This window comes from Lycium ferocissimum, chromosome 5 (assembly GCF_029784015.1).
Source record: "Lycium ferocissimum isolate CSIRO_LF1 chromosome 5, AGI_CSIRO_Lferr_CH_V1, whole genome shotgun sequence".
In the NCBI taxonomy this organism is placed as follows: Eukaryota; Viridiplantae; Streptophyta; class Magnoliopsida; order Solanales; family Solanaceae; genus Lycium; species Lycium ferocissimum.
Window position 1 is genome coordinate 73,761,005 of NC_081346.1, and position 18,677 is coordinate 73,779,681.

The 18,677-nt window shown below is 34.3% G+C and overlaps 1 protein-coding gene across 1 annotated transcript; it reads left to right on the forward strand.

The window, feature by feature from the left end:
* The first annotated feature begins 1,204 nt into the window (after positions 1 to 1,204).
* Positions 1,205 to 11,131, forward strand: LOC132057410 (delta(14)-sterol reductase). Its single transcript, XM_059450006.1, has 13 exons — positions 1,205 to 1,349; positions 1,442 to 1,559; positions 3,074 to 3,144; positions 4,074 to 4,130; positions 4,274 to 4,365; positions 5,011 to 5,058; positions 5,681 to 5,801; positions 5,891 to 5,937; positions 7,943 to 8,024; positions 8,997 to 9,073; positions 9,215 to 9,334; positions 10,504 to 10,578; positions 10,666 to 11,131. Exons 1-13 carry the CDS (start codon positions 1,302 to 1,304, stop codon positions 10,817 to 10,819), a joined length of 1,110 nt encoding a protein of 369 aa, XP_059305989.1. The 5' UTR covers positions 1,205 to 1,301; the 3' UTR covers positions 10,820 to 11,131.
* The last annotated feature ends 7,546 nt before the right edge of the window (positions 11,132 to 18,677 follow it).

Here is an 18,677-nt window from a genome sequence, read left to right on the forward strand (position 1 = left end):
TCACGGTTGAATAGTTGACTAGATGGGGCTTTGTAAAAAAAAAAAGCCACATGGCAGTGTATGATTGGTCCAGATATTCATTCAATGTGAATTAAATTACTCAACTCATATATATTGATGCGACCCAATCCAAATTTCTAATTATTAAACCCCCCCCCCTACCCACCCACCCCGTGCGCACAAACCCCACTCGATTCCTTTCTTCTTCCTCGTATATTCATGAGGAATGTGATGACTAATATATGTCGCTCATATTTTGTCATCTACAGATATAATAGATGATCATCACATTAGTTCGATAAAATTATATTATTACTGCTACTCTCAAGTCTAAGAAGCAACAACAATTAGTAAAGCTATAGGAAATTAGTCACAAAAATAGAACAAAGAAGAGACTTATATGGGAGATTGGGGGAAACGAAATGATTTTCTTCACTTCCTACAACAAATTACTCTCGCGTTGGTCGAAATGAATTTCCTATATAGATGAAAGATGTAGGGGTGGTGGTTAAACATTAATGTTGGCGTCGACTATATTATAAATTTAATTAATAATTCCTCCAATTATTTTTGTTTTTCAAAATAGAGACACGATAAAATGAAAGATCAACAACTAAAAAGACATCAAGAAAAATTGACACAACTAAAAAACATCTAGGAAATTAAATTAGAATCCAACTACTAAATGGATTATTCAAGCACTGTCCATAACAGTAGCACTAGTTACATGCCCCTATTTTGCTACTCTGTGTGGAATCACTCAAATACTCATAGTCACACGATCGGTCATAACTCATAGAGACTAAGGATCCTTTTGGTTGACTATTGATGGACTTGTTAGATATATGGGTTATAACTAGGATTGTGCCTTTATTCAGTAGCTAATTCGGTATTTACCGAATACTAAAAGGTATTACTATCTCATACCGAATCCGAACTTGAATACCGTAATTTTAAAAACTCCCAAATACCGTACCGAATTACCAAAACTTTCGATTCGGTGTTCGGTTTGGTAATTTGGGTTTCGGCATTTTATGCCCAGCCCTAGGTAGTGAGGCTGTTTTCGGCAACTCCATAAAATCCAAATAAAGTGAAAAAAACATTTGAAATCTATGGCCAAACACCTACTAAAACTTAAAATATTTTGTTAATTTTTCTGTCATGGTCCTTCAAGTCACAATTTGTGAATTTCCACCCATTATCTTTGCATAATTAAATACTATAAATAGTAGGCGGATATCTCCACCTAAACATACTGAAGTGGATTGAACTAAATTGGACTTCACTATCTGACCAAAAATATGGATCTCAATCATCTTTTCAATTCACTTTCTCCATCATGGACTTCGGTCAGCATTTTTTTCTTCATTCTTGAATATATCTATACAATACAATCAGTTTTTTTTTTTTTTGCTGATTTTGTTCTTCTTGGTGAATATAGGCTGCTATGTTGCTATCTTTTTTTCTTTATTTAGCAACCGTTGGATCTATTCTACCTGGCAAACTTGTTCCTGGTGTGACTTTATCTGATGGAACTCGTCTTCATTATCGTTGCAATGGTAACCCCATGTCTTTGTTTTTCCTATATAATGTGCATTGGTGTGTAGTTTCATATAATAAGTGTCAACTAAAAATACGCATATTTGAAGTTTTATGAGTTAGCACTTATAATAAAATGTATTACCTTTTGATTAGAGCATGCACAAGAAGTAAACCTTTTGACTTGAGAATCCAACAATACCAAGTTATTTTAGTTATTTATATTTTATGCTTGTTTAGTGGATTTCCTAATATTATAAGGGGTCGTTTGGTTAGTGGGATGGGATAGACAAGGATATCACAGAAGATTAGCTAATCCCACCATTTTAGTACAAAATGGTTCTTGGGACTAATTAATACTTGTTCCTGGGGTAACTTTATCTGATGGAACTCGACTCCATTATTGTTGAAATGGTAAACCACATATCTTTGTTTTTTTCTATCTATATAATGTGCATTTGTGTATATTTTGATGGGCGGTACCAGGATTTGAAGTTTATGAGTTCTGAACTTGCCACCTAATCTATTAGTAGCTTGTTTTAGTTATTGGGTTCACAATTAGATATCTATGCTTATTTAATGGTAATCCCATGTCTTTTTTTTTTTCTATATTATTATGTTGTATAATTTGAGGGGCAGAAACAAAATTTGAAGTTTATGGGTTCTGAAACTTGTCACCGAATCTATTAGCTTGTTTTAGTTATTGGGTTCACAATTCAGTATTTATGATTATGTAATGGATTTCCTAATACTATAACGGGTAGTCTGGTTACTAGGATGGGACAGACAAGGATATCTCACGGGATTAGCTATCCCACCTTCTATAAGGGATAACTAATCCCACCATTTTAGTACAAAATGGTTCGTGGGACTAATTAATACCCATAACCAAATGCGGGATAAAATAATCTCGCATTTTATCTCGGGATTGTTATCCCTTATCCCACCAACCAAACAATCCCTTGGTATACGGGACTATTTTATCCCACCACCTTCTATATGGGATAATAATCCCGCCATTTTGGTACAAACGGTGGGATAAAATAATCGCCGGATTAGCTAATACCCCAAACCAAACATGGGATAAAGTTACAACAACAACGACAACGTACCCAGTGTAATCCCACGAAGCATGGGATAAAGTTAATCCCAATTTTTTTTTCCCGGGATTATTATCCTTATCACACGTACCAGACGACCCCTTAAGGTTTAAGCAAAAGCTACTGCGTTGGTCTAAACTCCTACTTAATATTGTAGCTTTACCCCCGTATATTTTCATATGCTGTGCTAGGATTTGAAGTTTATGGATTATGAACTTGCCAACGAATCTATAGCTTGTTTTAGTTAATGGGTTTGCAGTTAAATCTTTATGCGTATTTAATGGATTTCCTAAAACAAACAAATATAGGGTCTATGCAAAAGATTGCTGGGTTGGTCCGAACCCGTACTTAATACTGTACCTCTGGCCTTGTATATATTCATGTTTTACTATATGGGTCAAGCTCAGATTGTGAGTTTATTGTTTTTATTTCAGGTTTGTTATCACTTCTGTTGTTGGTTTTGCTTCTTGGAGTTGGGTCGCAGACAAATCTTGTTTCACCTACTGTGAGTGTGAAATGTTTCTTTTTGTAGCAAAGGATGTACATTTTAGTCAGATGGTGTAATTCTACTAGTTGCTATTGGGCTCATTTGCATTCCCTGTTTATAATTTTGTTTACAGTGAGGAACAGTTTCTTGCTACACTCTGTGTGGCTATGTTGCTCGGACTCTTCAAAAATATCTACGGGTGCGTGTCGGATACTCCAAAAGTAGTGTATTTTTGGAGTATCCGACACGGGTGCGGCAACATTTTTGGAGAGTCCGAGCAACATAGCTGTGTAGTAGATTAATGAGAGTGAGGATTTATGATCACTGTTACCAAGAATCTCAACTCAGGCGGAACAAACATTCTATTGTAATTTTCTTTTCGCAGCACGTATGTGCTTGAGAGATTGAACAACATTTATTTTCCGTTGAATTCATCATTCCTTGTAATAACATTAAATCTAGGAACTGGTGTTGTAATTTCAGTGAATAAGAAAAAATTGTGACATCATATGGCTTCAACAATATTACGGGTATGACTCCATCTGCTGTAAACCTATCTTTTGTCTTTGCTCCTACTTTTTGAAATTGTTACTTTTCTTTTCATTATCTTCTAGTGTTGTCAATCTGTTTTTTCTTCAGTATCCGTGGAGATTTAGTTGGTTAAGTACAAAAAGAATTTGTCAATCTGACTTACCTTCATTATCTGTAGAGAATAACTTGGTTAAGTATATTCTGCTTTTGATGTGATTGCGCAAATTGATTCATTAAATAGCACTTTATTTGGCTCCAAAAAAATTGCTCCCGCATGATACATCTTCAAATGTTACTGAAAACATGAGAAGATCCAGAGCGTTGTATTTTTGGACTACTGGAATGCATTTGTCAAGTTTTCTGTTTTTGGTATTACTCATAAAGAGATGAAATCACTTATTCATAATGCATTGCAGGCAATAGCAGACAGAGGACTTGAGCTTTTGTCCACAACATTTATCTTTAGTGTTTATGTAAGTGAAGATTGTCATACCATAAGAAAGTTATTTCTTCTTGACTATGCTTTTATTGACACAAACTTTCTTGTTCTGCAAAATTTTCCAGCCAAATTTCATTCTGACATATTAGTTTTATGCTATGGCTGAACAATATTTAGGTGACGTTGATGCTTTATTTGGTTGGCTACAACTCACGTGCGAAGAGTTCATCACTGAAACCTCATGTCTCAGGAAATCTAATCCATGACTGGTAATACAATCGACTCTGCGCGGTAGTTTACATTCTAAAAAGTTCTTAACATTAATAAAATTGTAATATCATTCTTTATTGAACTAATTTTTCCATCCATCCTTTGATTTTCTTTTTTGATTAGATGAAAAGCCATTCATCCTTTGATCTATCTTGTGTATTTTAGACAGATTCTGAATTGTTGTCAAGTTACAGATTTTATTTGATATAAAATAGTAAGAGCGGGAGTGAATAATTTTAATTTCCTCAAAGGCATTTAGTGCCGTATTTCAGCATTTGTACCCAAGATGGCATATGATCTGATATAAAATTTCTCTGTCTCTTTGTGTAATGCTCTTTTATCCTCCTTCGCCTTCTTTTATCAGCAATTACTGCTGTTAATGTTGAGCAATGAAACACCTGTGAAATGGTAATAATTAGTCATACCAACCATGCTTGTGAGTACTTAAAAGGAAAATTTGCAATGTCTATAATTCGCTCTGAGCTAAATATGACCTTTCTAAGTGAAGTGGATCAACTAATTATCTTGTGGTTCGCCACCTCATTGTAGAAAGATATTCTTGTTGTGTGCTATGTCCAGATTCTTTTGATTTCATTGTAATGAATACTCTCCTGATATTTCTTGTATCCTATTACCTTGACTAGGTGGTTCGGGATACAACTAAATCCTGAATTCATGGGCATTGATCTCAAGTATGTACTCATACCTCAGACCTTGTTTCCCCACTATGACAAGTTATTAAATCGAGAATTAAAAGTTATCATGATGTTATTATTTGATTATTATGTTTATTTTTGTTGGATACATCCACTAGTAACTTTGTATAATCCTTTCCATGTTGATGACCAGTCCATAAGGTGTCATGTCAGCAAATAGTGAGTTTTATATACCTTACCTAATTTAGCACTAAAAACGATTTTTTCCTTGCGACCTGAGTGGAAGACAATATAGAGAACCTTGTTTTAGAGAATTTAATTTGTTTAGACTTTAGAGTGAGCTATTGGTCGTTGGAGTGAAATGGGTTAAATGGATTGAAATGGATATTAATGATTCATATGGCCTACTCCTGACCATTTGGGATTAAGGTGTAGTAATTTGCTTTTTACCTAAGTAAAATAATTTCTTGACATGAAAAACTTAGATTTTTCTGATTAGCCGGGACTCAATTCCAGGAACCTTCAATCATAGTTAAATTCTTAGTCAAAGAAATTCTGAGAAAGGCCAAATTTTTTATTAATGACTGTCAGCTTCATTATCAAGACTATTTGGTTATTCTTTTGTCTTCTCAGCTTAATGATGAACTTTCTGCTGTAGATTTTTCTTTGTTAGAGCTGGTATGATGGGATGGTTACTTATCAATCTCTCAGTTCTTGCAAAATGTATTCTAGAGGCCAAATTAAGCCAATCAATGATTCTCTACCAGCTATTTTGTGGGGTAAGTTACTGGTTGTTCACTTCCATGTTTGGGCTTTAGAGTATATGCTTGTGCTATTTATAACTTCTTTTCTATGCATTTAATTGCAGCTATACATCCTTGACTACTTCTTCTATGAGGAGTTCATGACCTCCACGTAAGTTGGCAGCTTTCTTATCCCTTTACCTTTTCAAGATAGAAAAGTTGCCGTGGAACGAATAAACTACTTTTTCTTTCTTCTTTCCCCTTCCTTAATTTAGGTCAGCCCTCCAGATTTTCATCTCCCTTTCACTCCCAGTCACATCATCTTTATTTATTGTGTGATTATTATGCTTTGATCTAAAATTTGAAATATGCAACAACAGTAGAATTACTGGCTTCAAGTAGCAGAGGGCCTGCAGCCTAAGAAAATGGTAGCACAAGGGAATAGTCATGAGAAGCATTAGTTTAAATAGGATAATATGGTTGTTGGTCATTTTTGTGGTTTAACAAGGTAATGCTGGAAGTTGTGTAATTAAAGGATGGGAAAAGGGTCAAATATACCCCTCTACTTTAGTTTAGTGGTCAAATATACCCTCCGTTAGTCAAAGTAGTTGAATATACCCCTCTGTTAGCCAAAGTACACAAATATACCCCTGAATGGATGGAAAATTCCAAATCATCCCAAATTACCCATTTAACAAAAATTACCCATGCCCCATCACTTAGACCCGACCCGACCCACAAAATTATTTCCCCCACCCTAATATACCCCTCTACGCGACCTAATCTGGTTAGTGGATGGTCCTTTGTTACAGCATATTCCAGCACCAAAGGATGCAATAACTCCCATTGCAAATATTAAACTTGTCATCACAAACCCCATTTTCTTTCTAATCTCACCATTTTGATAATTTCTGCAACAACATTATGATTTGAAAAAACTGGTTAATTGGGACAAAAAAATAGCAGACACCCAAAAAATATGATGAAAAAGATAACTTGAAAAATGAATAAATTATAATACCAAATCTGAATTGATTCTGATTATTGGGTTCTCAAAATGGGTTTTGCAAATGAGAGAGAAAAAGAACTGTTCACTGTTGACAAGGAGAAATGGTGATCTCAAAAATATTGTAACAACATATATTAGTACAAGATTTAGTAATTAAAATATTTTCAAAAGTATTTGATATTTTATTTTCTTATTTTTGCTTCAAATGTTTATTATTATTATGTGAGTCGGGTTGGGTCTAAGTGATGGGGCATGGGTAATTTTTGTTAAATGGGTAATTTGATTTGAGATTTTCCATCCATTCAGGGGTATATTTGTGTACTTTGGCTAACAGAGGGGTATATTCGACTACTTTGGCTAACGGAGGGTATATTTGACCAATAAACTAAAGTAGAGGGGTATATTTGACCCTTTTCCCTTAAAGGATTATGAGGTTTATTTGTGCCTCGGGCTTGTAGTTGGCATAGGTAGTTAATTTGGAAGAGAATGGGTAGTAAATGGAATTAGGGCCTCGGAGGGTAGCTGGGTTTGGTCCCTGGAGTCATGGTCTGAGATTCGGGAGCGGTGGAAACAAAGGGGGTTAGCGTAGCATTGGTTGTTCTACATTGTTCTTGGGGGTAGTTGATTAAAGTAAAACTAAGACAATTTTCTCTGAGTTTTGTAGAATCCAATAACATGTCAGCCTAAATGAAGTGACTCTGGAGAACCTCTGATAGCTGTGCTAACATTTGAACCATAACAGCAATACAACTACTGACAGACACCTGGAAGGTCTGTGTGGTTTACTACTATTCACGTTTTAGGATCGATTATAGGGATTTTGAATTGTGATATAATCCTATTTTAGTTTTGGTGAGTGGTTTTCATTTGTACGTTAAGGTTTTAATGCTTCATGAGCGTGTACCAATTCCATTATGTAAGATTAACTCTGTTGGTCTGAGTTTATTGGGAGCATGATTTTGATCCAAAATTTGTATTTTCAAGGCTTGACATTTCTAAGCCCTAAATGTCTAATAATTGGCAGAATGAGATGCTTGTTTTGTCAGCCAGTTATTATATACTGATGGTGTTCCTTTTACTTTTTCCTTTCTTCATAGTCTATATTAGCTTCTTCCATTAATTTTTTTAGCACATATGCTTGTGTAAAATCTTGTTTCTCCCTTTTCAGATGGGATATAATAGCAGAGAGGTTGGGCTTCATGCTGGTTTTTGGTGACCTAGTCTTTATACCGTTCACCTTCAGTATTCAGGCATGTCCTCATAACCAATTCTTATTGCCACACACAATTCTATCCTTGCTTGATGTCAAAATAACACAAAATGTATAGGATGTAACTGAATTCTCTTCTAACATAAAGTTTTGAGGGACTATGAACTATGCGAACAAAAGGCATGTTCTTGTCCTCTGTTTTTTTATCAGTATGTTTTTGCTTGTTTAAAGGTTGAAGTAAGAGTCTAATCTATATAGTCTTCTCTGTGATTGAATTGATGTAAATAAGGATAGGAGATCTAGTGACAATTTGCATGATTGTGATTGTCATGGTGTCAATTTCATGGTTGGGTTGGTTAGTGGAAAGGAATCTAATAAGTTTGTGTTTGGACCCAAGGGTTGTGGCCTAGTGGTCAATGAAGTGGAAGGAGAATCATGAGGTCTCCGGTTCAAATTCCAGTGTAGACAAACACTAGGTGATTTCTTCCCATCCGTGTAAGCCTTGGTGGACAGAGTTACTTGGTACCTATTGCGGGTGGGACTTGGGAGGTAGCAGGTATCCTATGGAATTAGTCGAGGTGCACACAAGCTGGCCTGAACACAATGGTTATTAAAAACAAAGTTTGTGTTTGAGTACAAGTATGATTGATGTGTGTCAGATTGTATTTTAGACAAGTTTGTTGGTGTGCGATGAGGGCTAATAATATATAGGAGTGGGAGTTTTCCATTTCAGTGCAGCCACAAGGTAATTTGAAGAAAATGGCATACAAGAGTAACAAACAGAGATAGAGGAAGCTTATTCCGGTTTTCAACTTGGGGTTCTATTATATTTGTGACAAATATAACACGGGAAAAAAGAGTGTATGGAAATGCGTGGTTTTCAATGTCTCACGCTTCTATCTATTTCTACACACACTTTATAATGAAGATATTTACACTTGTTCAATGTGGGATATTATGCAAAGGTAGACTAGCCTATTTACTATCTAACAATATTTCTCTACCTTTTCAGGGTTGGTGGCTTTTGAGTAACAAAGTGGAGCTAACAACAGCAGCAATAATTGCCAATTGCCTCGTCTTTCTTATTGGGTAAGCATGCACGGCCCTGTCAATACTGTTAGTTTTCTCCATCATCTGTATTATGGCTCTTTTATGTTATGTCTTTCAGACAATTTTCTTTTTTGCTTTCACTAATGTTTCTTGACACGGACCCCTGTTTCGGATTGAAAGGTACATGGTGTTCAGAGGAGCCAACAAGCAGAAGCATATGTTCAAAAAGGATCCCAAGGCACCCATATGGGGTAGTCCTCCAAAAGTTATTGGGGGGAAGTTGCTTGCTTCTGGCTATTGGTAAGCTTTTGATCTTACTTTTTCGACTCTCTTCTCAGCATCTTAATATTCAAGAACACAGAATGCCTTTGTATTTGTTAATTTAGTTTTTAACATGTGGGCAGCTGTTGGAAAGGCACATGAACTATGTCAATATTCAATACAAATAGCTTAGTATTTGTGAACATTCCGTTCTTGTTACTACCTTTATTCATTAGAAAAAAAAAAAACATTCCATTTTTGTTACTTTCCTCTCATAGAACAATAAGAAAAAAGTAAAATAGATAGGAAAACTTATTTCAGGGACGATAGGTGTTCATTACTACTATAAGAAAGGCTAAGTATTAATATCCCTTGAATACTGATAAATATTTTAACAATCATAAAGGCTTCCAATTTTCTAACGTAGTTTGATCTTTCCTGCATCGGTTACATTTCTTTTGAGCCAAGGGTCTATCGGAAACAACATCTCTACCCCGTAAAGTTAGAGGTAAGGTCTGCGTACATCTTACCCTCCCTAGACCCCACTTGTGGGATTACACTGGGTATGTTGTTGTTGTTCGTAGTTCAAGATTTGATGAATGGTGCTAGAAAGAGTGAAAATGGTTTCTGCTGTTAATTCTTATGTTTTCGAGATATTAACTCTACCATTCTAATGTCATAATCAAAATATTAAAAGTTTGACTTCAGCCCAAATTGTGTCTCAGAAATTCAGTATGAGGGAGTACATTTTGTTTGAGTTTTGTCCAAAAAAAATTGATCCAAAAAGGTAAAGCAAAAAGGTTTGACCTGCATGGAAAAAAAAAAAAAAAAAAAAAAAAAAAAAAAGCAAAAAGGTTTGAGTGAAAGGGAAGCTGTTAATATTGTCAACTTCAGGTCTAGATTTAGTCTGCATAGCCACCCCCTCGCGCATACCATAAATGTCACACTAGTTTTAGTGAGCTTTCAAAAAAATTCAATATTAACCGGACCTAAGTGCTAGGATGAAATCATGGGATTGGGTTTTCTGAATTTCGCATTAGCTGAATGAAATTTTGTCTGAGAAGGACCTATGATCTTTTATCAAGCAATCCAGGTAATAATGATGGTTTTTACCCTGGTTATAACATGGCATTGGTAGCAAAAATGGCACATAAATTTCTCCAGTTCTTCAGATTTCGAAATTCTAAATCATTCTATATTTCCTGAAGGGGCATTGCACGGCACTGTAATTACCTTGGGGATTTGTTGCTGGCGTCGTCTTTTAGTTTGCCTTGTGGTATAAGGTAATGATTTTGAATTCTTGCTAGTTCAATTTCAAAGACATTTTGCTTAGTAGTGAAAATAATCACATCGCTCGTGTATGCCTGCAGCTCCGTGGTTCCATACTTTTACCCCATATATCTTCTTATTCTGCTAATATGGAGGGAGAGAAGGGATGAAGCTAGATGTGCGGAGAAGTACAAAGACGTGTGGGCAGAATACCGTAAACTAGTTCCTTACAGGATCTTACCTTATGTTTACTAGCTCAATCGTACATTAGAGTCGGGATTAGCCTCGATGTTTGTACCATCAAAGCAAGAGAAGAGACAAGTGCAGGAAAGGATATTAAATCAAAACAGGGTTATAGCCCTAACTAAGCAGCTTTCTCATCTCCTCTACGGAAGTAATCTTCTAATCTGTTTCAGTTAGGATCAACAGTGAATCGGGTTGTAGCTGATTGCTTAGCTTTTGAAAGTTTTTTCCGAACCAACTTGTACACTAGATTACTTTATCATGGCTGGTTTTAAATGAAAAATTTATGTGCTCTTGTATTTAATGCAAACTCATCATTTCACATGTTTTAGAATTATGCTTCCAACTCCCAAGTTTTCTGCAGTTGTGCTCAAGATGTAAAGTTGATTCATTCTCTTAATCTACTATAGCTTGAAGCAAATTTAGATTGTAACAGCAGTGTCCTAATGTAGTGTTTAGCCAGGCGTCTTTGTCGGAATAGGTTGGGATTGATCCCGCCTTTGAAAGAGTGGTTTTATTATGTCAATATAGCTTATCGGGTTATCAAGTTGAACTGCCTTCTTAGGCGGAGAGGCGTAATCAATGGACAACAGATGAATACCCCTGTACTACCCCCTGTTGGTCCCGAGTGCCATTGTTGCTTATCTTTTATATTTTTTGTGGGGGTTCCTAGTGATGTGTCAACGACGATATGGCTTTTTGGGCCGGTGAACTCAGTGTATAATGTGTATATAATGTATTATGCACTGCATACAAAGTGTATAATGTGCGTATATAGGCAATGTAAAGGGTTAATAAGGCCCAATATGATGAATGGGTACTAACGTGAAGCCTCTTTTTTTTTTTTGGGCGGATTGCCCTTTATTTAGGGCGGTCTTTAATTTTTGCCCTTTAAATTTTTTTTGTGCGGATTGCCCCTTCTTTTGGAGTGGTCTTTAAATTTTACCCTATTTGTGGTCTTTTTTCCTTTGCGTTGCAACCACGAGAGTTCGCGAGAAATCATGAGGTTACGGGTTCGAACATAAATTAAAAAAAAAATAATTGCAAAGCAAGATTGTGGGTTCGAATCCCGGATATTCGCTCTATTTAAGATGCCGATTAAAAAAAAAAAAAAATAAAAAATTCACTTTTAATGGGACCGGAGCCAAGTTTATGTTCTCGGCTTAAACGCGTAACTTCTTAAAATGTTGCAAATTTACATCGGTACGATGCACTTACACGGCATAAAATTGACACGTCTTATATCGTGTCCTTTTGATAATTACAATATGATTTATTTGAGCGTCTTTGTTTAACGTATGTATGGACAAACTTTGGGCTTTGATTTAACTATGCGGAGTTTGCACAGGCATAAAACAAAGTTCTGTCTTAATCAAGCAGAAAAGACTTTGTTAAAGAAAAGTTTGCTTCTATAAGTAACTAGGAAAGACTTTTAGTTAAGGCTTAACTAAAAGTTTGCCCATAAATTATCGGTCCCGGCAAATTCTACCAAGAATACCACCATTTTGAGGGGTAAAATTAAAGGGGGTAGCACTTTGCCTTTGCGAATTTTTAAAAATTTTTTGGCAATCCTGGGTTAAATTGCCCACGTGAAGCTAAAATTTAAAGCCCCCAACTTCTAATCGTGATCCAAATCAAGGCCCAATTTGTTGAGTGAACACCAAGATGAAGCAAACCAAGCCCTCCAACCGTCTGTTTCCATGCACAAAGTTTGGGAATTTTACGGAAATAGCTAGCCAAATTCATTATTTACTTTTTTAGCCGGTATACATAGATTAACCAGCATATCATGCCGCCATATGAGATATTCGAATCAACCACTAGTATCATCGATTAATATCTTTTGTACCTTAATACAGTCTTCTTTATTCTCATATCTCAGTAATTCTATCAAATATTTAATATTTTTCGTCCGCACGATATCTTCCACCAGCACAAATGTACTTTAGTACGGTCTTATATATGATATATGATGTGCACTCACCTATCAATTTATTGCTACAAAAGTACTACGTGCCAATTTAATGTGATGAGAATGCAATTGTTAACCTATTCTCTAGGTTAGTACATTAAAGTCCATTAGAATAATATATATACTCGATCGGTTCTCGTTTTTTTATGTTGTTGCTGTAGTGGTTTACAAAGTAATTCTCATTACCATTATCACGAAATTTCTCTTTATTTATTTAATACATTAAACATTCCTAGTAGCCATGTATTCAACAATGAACTTACACGTGTTACGCTTAATTGCATCCAAATTCTGTCAATTAGATAAGAAGCTTCAAAAGTGATTATTAAATAAATAGAGGCCAAGACAATATATAGTCATATATATCCTAATCTTAGCTTGAAAATGTAGAGGTGGATCCAGAAATTAAAATTAGGTGGATTCAGAAATTAAAATTTACTCCTATATTTGTTTTTATTTGAAGGTTTTGGATTATAAATTTGTATGAACATATTTACTGAGTAAATTTCTCAGCACAATATATCTAATTTGGATTAAAATTACAAAATTTTGTGGAAGCCGTACTTTCCATGCTAAATCCGCTCACGTAAATGTACACATTGGAAATGCGACATCTAATTAACAATTGTAGAACTTAGCTATGTTTTTTTTTTTTTTTAATCCTTTTCTAATGCACTTTCACTGTTTTTGGCTGTGGATCTACATGAATGAACAAGACAACTCTTTAACCAAAAAAATAGAACGAGACAACTCGGTAATTGTGTGGAAATATTTAATTAAACACCTTTTTTGGAGTTTGGCAAAGTGGTGGGGTTGGTAATGACTCCAATGCAGATAAAAATGAGTAAATTGACATATGTGGAGGTCGGTGGTAGTTGAGTACTTGAGCTAATAGAGGGGTTGATATATCAAATCAAATTATTTAAATTTAATAGTTAAAAATAAAGTAAGAATATATATCATTTGATTATAATCAGGTGATAATTGTGTATAAAGATAAACGTTATATGTTTATTAATTTGATGTAAATAATAAGCGGGTATAGATTTTTTGGCAAGCGGTGGTCCTAAAGACTACTTGCTCCTGTTTGATCATAGATTTTGGGAGCATATTTTGAAGATTTTGTTTTCAAATCTTTGTTTGGCCATAAAATTTTGACAGATTTTGAAACAAAATCTTCAAGTTCTCAAATTTTATGAACTCAAACTTGTTTTTTGGATTAAAATTACAAGATCTATGTTTTGGTACACTTGGAAATCAAAACTTTTAAAAACTACCCCAAACTTTTATATTTTTCAAAAAAAAAAAAAACTATCTATTTATGACATAATTAATTCTATCTACCATGTTCCTCCATTAAAGTCGTATCTACCATGTTTCCACAATTAATGCAGTCTTTTCTATAAAGTGAAGATTGTTCGTATAATGTGAGAAGATTATATTAAAAAATAGCTAGTTACTACCGTTGTTTTTTTCTTGCACGGATGGATCTTTGTATTGTAATTTGAATTGTAGTAGCTAGTAAGTCTGTTATTATCAATTGTTGTTAAAGTATCATGTTCTGCATAATTTGGGATTAATAAGTATGTATGTTTTATATGACAAAAAGTGAAATATGTTTTGAAAAACTATGGCCAAACACATTTCAAAACTTGAAAAACTTCACCCAAATTAAGTTTTCAAAAAAAATTTGGCAATCTATGACCAAACGCTAGCTAAGATAAGTCATCCTTATGTCCCAACTTTAATAAATGCTTTTATCGTCTTTACTGATGCAGGCAAAAAGATGGTGCAATGGTGCATTCATATATGCTTCACTGTCCCTACAAAAAGAATCATTCCGGGTGTGTGTGGTTGTGGTGGGTGCTCCGAAGGGGGGGGGAGGAGGAGAGAGAGAACACATATGATATATGTATATACAGAGTGATTATTAAGAAAATACGAATTTTCGACGGGTGTTTCCATTGTTAAATCATCAGAAACATGGAATTTCTGACAGGAAATTCATCGAAAATACTTCCGACAAGCTAAATTTTCATCAGAATTTCATATTTTGTAGTAGATTCTTACTTAGTAACCGTAACTTGTATATATGCATTATATAATTAGATGTATAAGTACCATAATTTTTATGTATGTAGACCGTTAAAAGTTGTAGTGGGGTGGTAAGTACCTCTTAATTAATCTTTAACCAGATGTTTTTGATTTGAGTCTTGATAATAAAGCCGTCTTTGATAGGGAGCGCTTTACCGTCAAAGTAAGAATTTTCAAGCGAGACTCCGGATTAGCTAGGTCCTAAAGTGGTATTGGACACCAACTGGAAATCGAAAATAGACAAACAGAAAAGCTAGTTCTATTTAAATACGGGTTAAGGTAGTAATGATCTGAAGATAGAGCTCATATGCATTAAAGAGTTCAAATTTGCTTTGTGTGATTGAACTTTAATGTAATGCACAAACGTAATCAATGTTTATGTTTAATACTCCCTCCGTTCACTTTTACTTGTTCAGTATTCTAAAAATAGATTTTCACTTTTACTTGTCACTTTTAGCATTTCAAGAAAAGACAATTTATTTTTTCCTATTTTACCCATAGTATTAAATACTCACTTCAAATTATTTTTCAAATTCAATAAAAAATGCACCAATTAATTTGAATACATTGATAAATTATGCATTTTATTTATTATTTTTTAAGGGGGTATAAAGTAAAAAATAGACAAGTAAAAGTGAAGGGAGTAGAAAATTTCACTTTTCTTTTGAATTGAGATGGATTTTATTTATTACTCTCCCACAAAATATATATTTTAGAAAATTTTGAGCGACGTGACTTATGTAAAAGTCATTTTATCAAGAAGTGCAAATGAAGTGGCACATGAGTTTAGTCTTATTTGTTGCCCCACCTTGATTTGTAAAGTCCCATGTTTCTAAAGAATCCTTAGACATTATTATGCAAATTTATTAGAGTTTGAATTGTGGGCTCCACCTCCACTCAAAATATCTGTTATCTGGGCGGCCTTCAAAAGCTATCATAGGACCAAACATTAACCTATGTCCGTACATTCCAACCTATCTCCTTGGACCTAGATAATTATTTTTCTTTTTATATTGTAGTGGTTAATTGGCAATGAAAGTCCCCTATGAAGCTCGTTTTAGACAATTTCACATTAAAATGAGATGAAAATGTTAAAGAGTCATATAAATACGAGTCTAGGATTCAACTATTCAAAAGTCTTCAGAATTCAAGGAATAAAACTTTGAGGCATTATGCCGGAACATATACCTTGAGACTTGAACTTGCACTGTAATATATATATGTTTTGTTTTTATTTTTCACTCGATGTTTGAGGCTTTGACTAATTTAAATTCACGCCATATAAAGTTCACTAAAGGAGAATGCAACTTCTATCAGAATATTTATCATCATCCAAATTAGACATAAGATCAACGATTAAAGATGAACAAATCTTAGTCATTCCACCACAATTTTTGACACTATGATCGAAGTTGTGATCTCAAATTCTCAATCAGTGGATTATCCTTTAGAGAACATGAACCAATCATACTTAACATGAACCAATCATAATTACCTAGCTAATAGAATAGGCATTCATTGATGTTCTCATAGGTGTTTTGACTTCACCTTAAGTCAACTGCTCTAATTTAAAGTTCTTGAAAAGTCTTTCTCCACAAATTTGGAAAATGTTTCAATCATAGTGACATGGATCTCCTTCTCAAGCAGGGGGAAAATATCATATTTTAACCTGCTTATATTATCTGTTTTTAAAAATTTCTGTATACTCTTCAAGAAAAGATATTAATTACTTTAATCTATAAAACTATTTGTCTAATTATTCTTCTTTTTCTTTTTAGCCCCTTACGTACTTAATATTCAATAAAAATAAATCAAATAACGTAATAAATTAAAATAACTTCTTATTTTTCTAAAATATCAAACATCCACTCTTACATATGTTTATTGCAAATATTATTTACTCATCTTCTAATTTAAGATTAGAAGATTCAATAATAACTCCTAGGACCCATGTAGTAATTAAACCGCAGAACTCCAATAGTCACTCGCGTTGGATGAAAGAAGCAACGCGCTTAATCAAATTTTTAGCTTTCTCAGCTTAATCAATGCTTTCAAATGATGGGAACAAGAAGAAAGGAAAAGCAAAGATGGCACCCAATAGTTTCACATCTCCAATTAAGCTTTCTTTACTAGCTCTCATGACCATGTTAAAAACCATATTGGTTAATGGTGGGACCAATGTGTGAAGCGACCCACTGCAGAGCATTCCAACAGTCTTGGTAAAGTGTCGGCAGGTCATTTTCTGGGACAAGTGTCACGTCCTTAGTCTTCAACTAAGCACACGTGCAGACTTCGACAACTCGCTTTTTGCCTTATTTCTTCGTCTTTGTACGATCTTGCAAGGCAGCCAAGTTTATTATCTCAAGATCTTCAAGGGAATAGCGATTGAGAAAGGCAGAGAAATTATTTAGAAGGAAAACTTTTTTGTTATAAAAAAGACTTGATTGATTTTTCTTTGATGATTTACAAATGAATGACCCTCCTATTTATATATTTCTTCTCACCTGGGACTAGTATGTAAATAATAATTATTATACAAGTCCCTACATATTTACAAATAAGCCCTATTCTAGAAATCTCTACACAACTAGATTATTCTAAGACTTTCCACGCAATTCCATAAGGTTAAGGTCTTCCATGTAGAAATCTCTATATTTCTACAGAACCTTCTCATATTTTCCTCCCTCCTCCCCATGTAAGCATCCACATAAGCTTCATACATGGCAAAAATAGTTCCACGTGGCGCCTAGGTGGCATGATGATGTGGCGGGTCATCACACAAGCCTGTAATTAAGGGTGGCAAAGTTAAAAAATGAAAACATGATTCGCACAACTCATTCTATTTATTGGACCATCCAACTTAACTCATCTAAAAATTGATACGTATCCCAAATTGATCCATGAAAAATCTCGTCAAAATAATATTCTGAGCCAAACTGAGGGGAGATGTTCATGTCTTTGAATGATACACCGGTGGTTGGATCTTCCGGTGAGGAAGGAACTTCGATTATAGAGTCTGTAGTAAGGGTAGAAATCAGTTACCACCTCAACGTTGTTGTTGGATATTGTCATAGTAGAAACAGATTGTGTGCAAATGTTAGAAATAAGAGACTATATAGAAATGTTGATTTTTTGGTTGGAGATGGAAATAGAGTCTGGTTTATATAGAGAAAAATAAAAAGGTCAACTCTTTAATAACTCAAGATGTTCATTTTTTTGGGTGCAAATTGTCCAATGTCTACGAGCACCATTTGTACAATTTGTCCACTTCCAATTAATTCTGTAATTTAAGTTTTCTATTGAAGATAACAAGTACTAGCAAAATGAGAATGCTAGCCCTAGAAAATTCAAATCATCCACCGAATTTAGACCGTGGATTAGAGGAAATAGTTTAGAGTACTTTAACATTAGATTATCCCTTATGGTGAAATGAATAGTAGTAATGTGTAAAGTTGAATATCCTTTGTCAACTATACATAGAAAATTATACCGTCTATATAGGTTAAAGACTGCTTTTTATACGTATACTGAACATTGAATACTCTTAACAAAAACTTTGGATTCGCTACTGATTGGATAACATCCATCAAATATTTAATAGAAGTCTCAATTTTGAAATCTGAGAATAAAAGTTCTTATGCAGAGCACCTTTCACTTTAAATACAATACAATTACAAATTAGTTAGAAACTCCAAAACGGGTACCAAATACGAATAAAAACAGAAAAAATTGAGAATGGATTAACATAAAGTACTAGCAACTCAATTATTCAGTGTATAGTATTTTCTTCTACTTTAAAAGTCA

Coding starts and splice junctions, on each gene's coding strand:
- LOC132057410 (XM_059450006.1), top strand. CDS start 1,302: ATGGATCTCAATCATCTTTTCAATTCACTTTCTCCATCATGGACTTCG. Junction 5,059..5,680: donor TTCATGGGCATTGATCTCAA/GTATGTACTCAT, acceptor TTTCTGCTGTAG/ATTTTTCTTTGTTAGAGCTG. Junction 9,074..9,214: donor TGCCTCGTCTTTCTTATTGG/GTAAGCATGCAC, acceptor TCGGATTGAAAG/GTACATGGTGTTCAGAGGAG.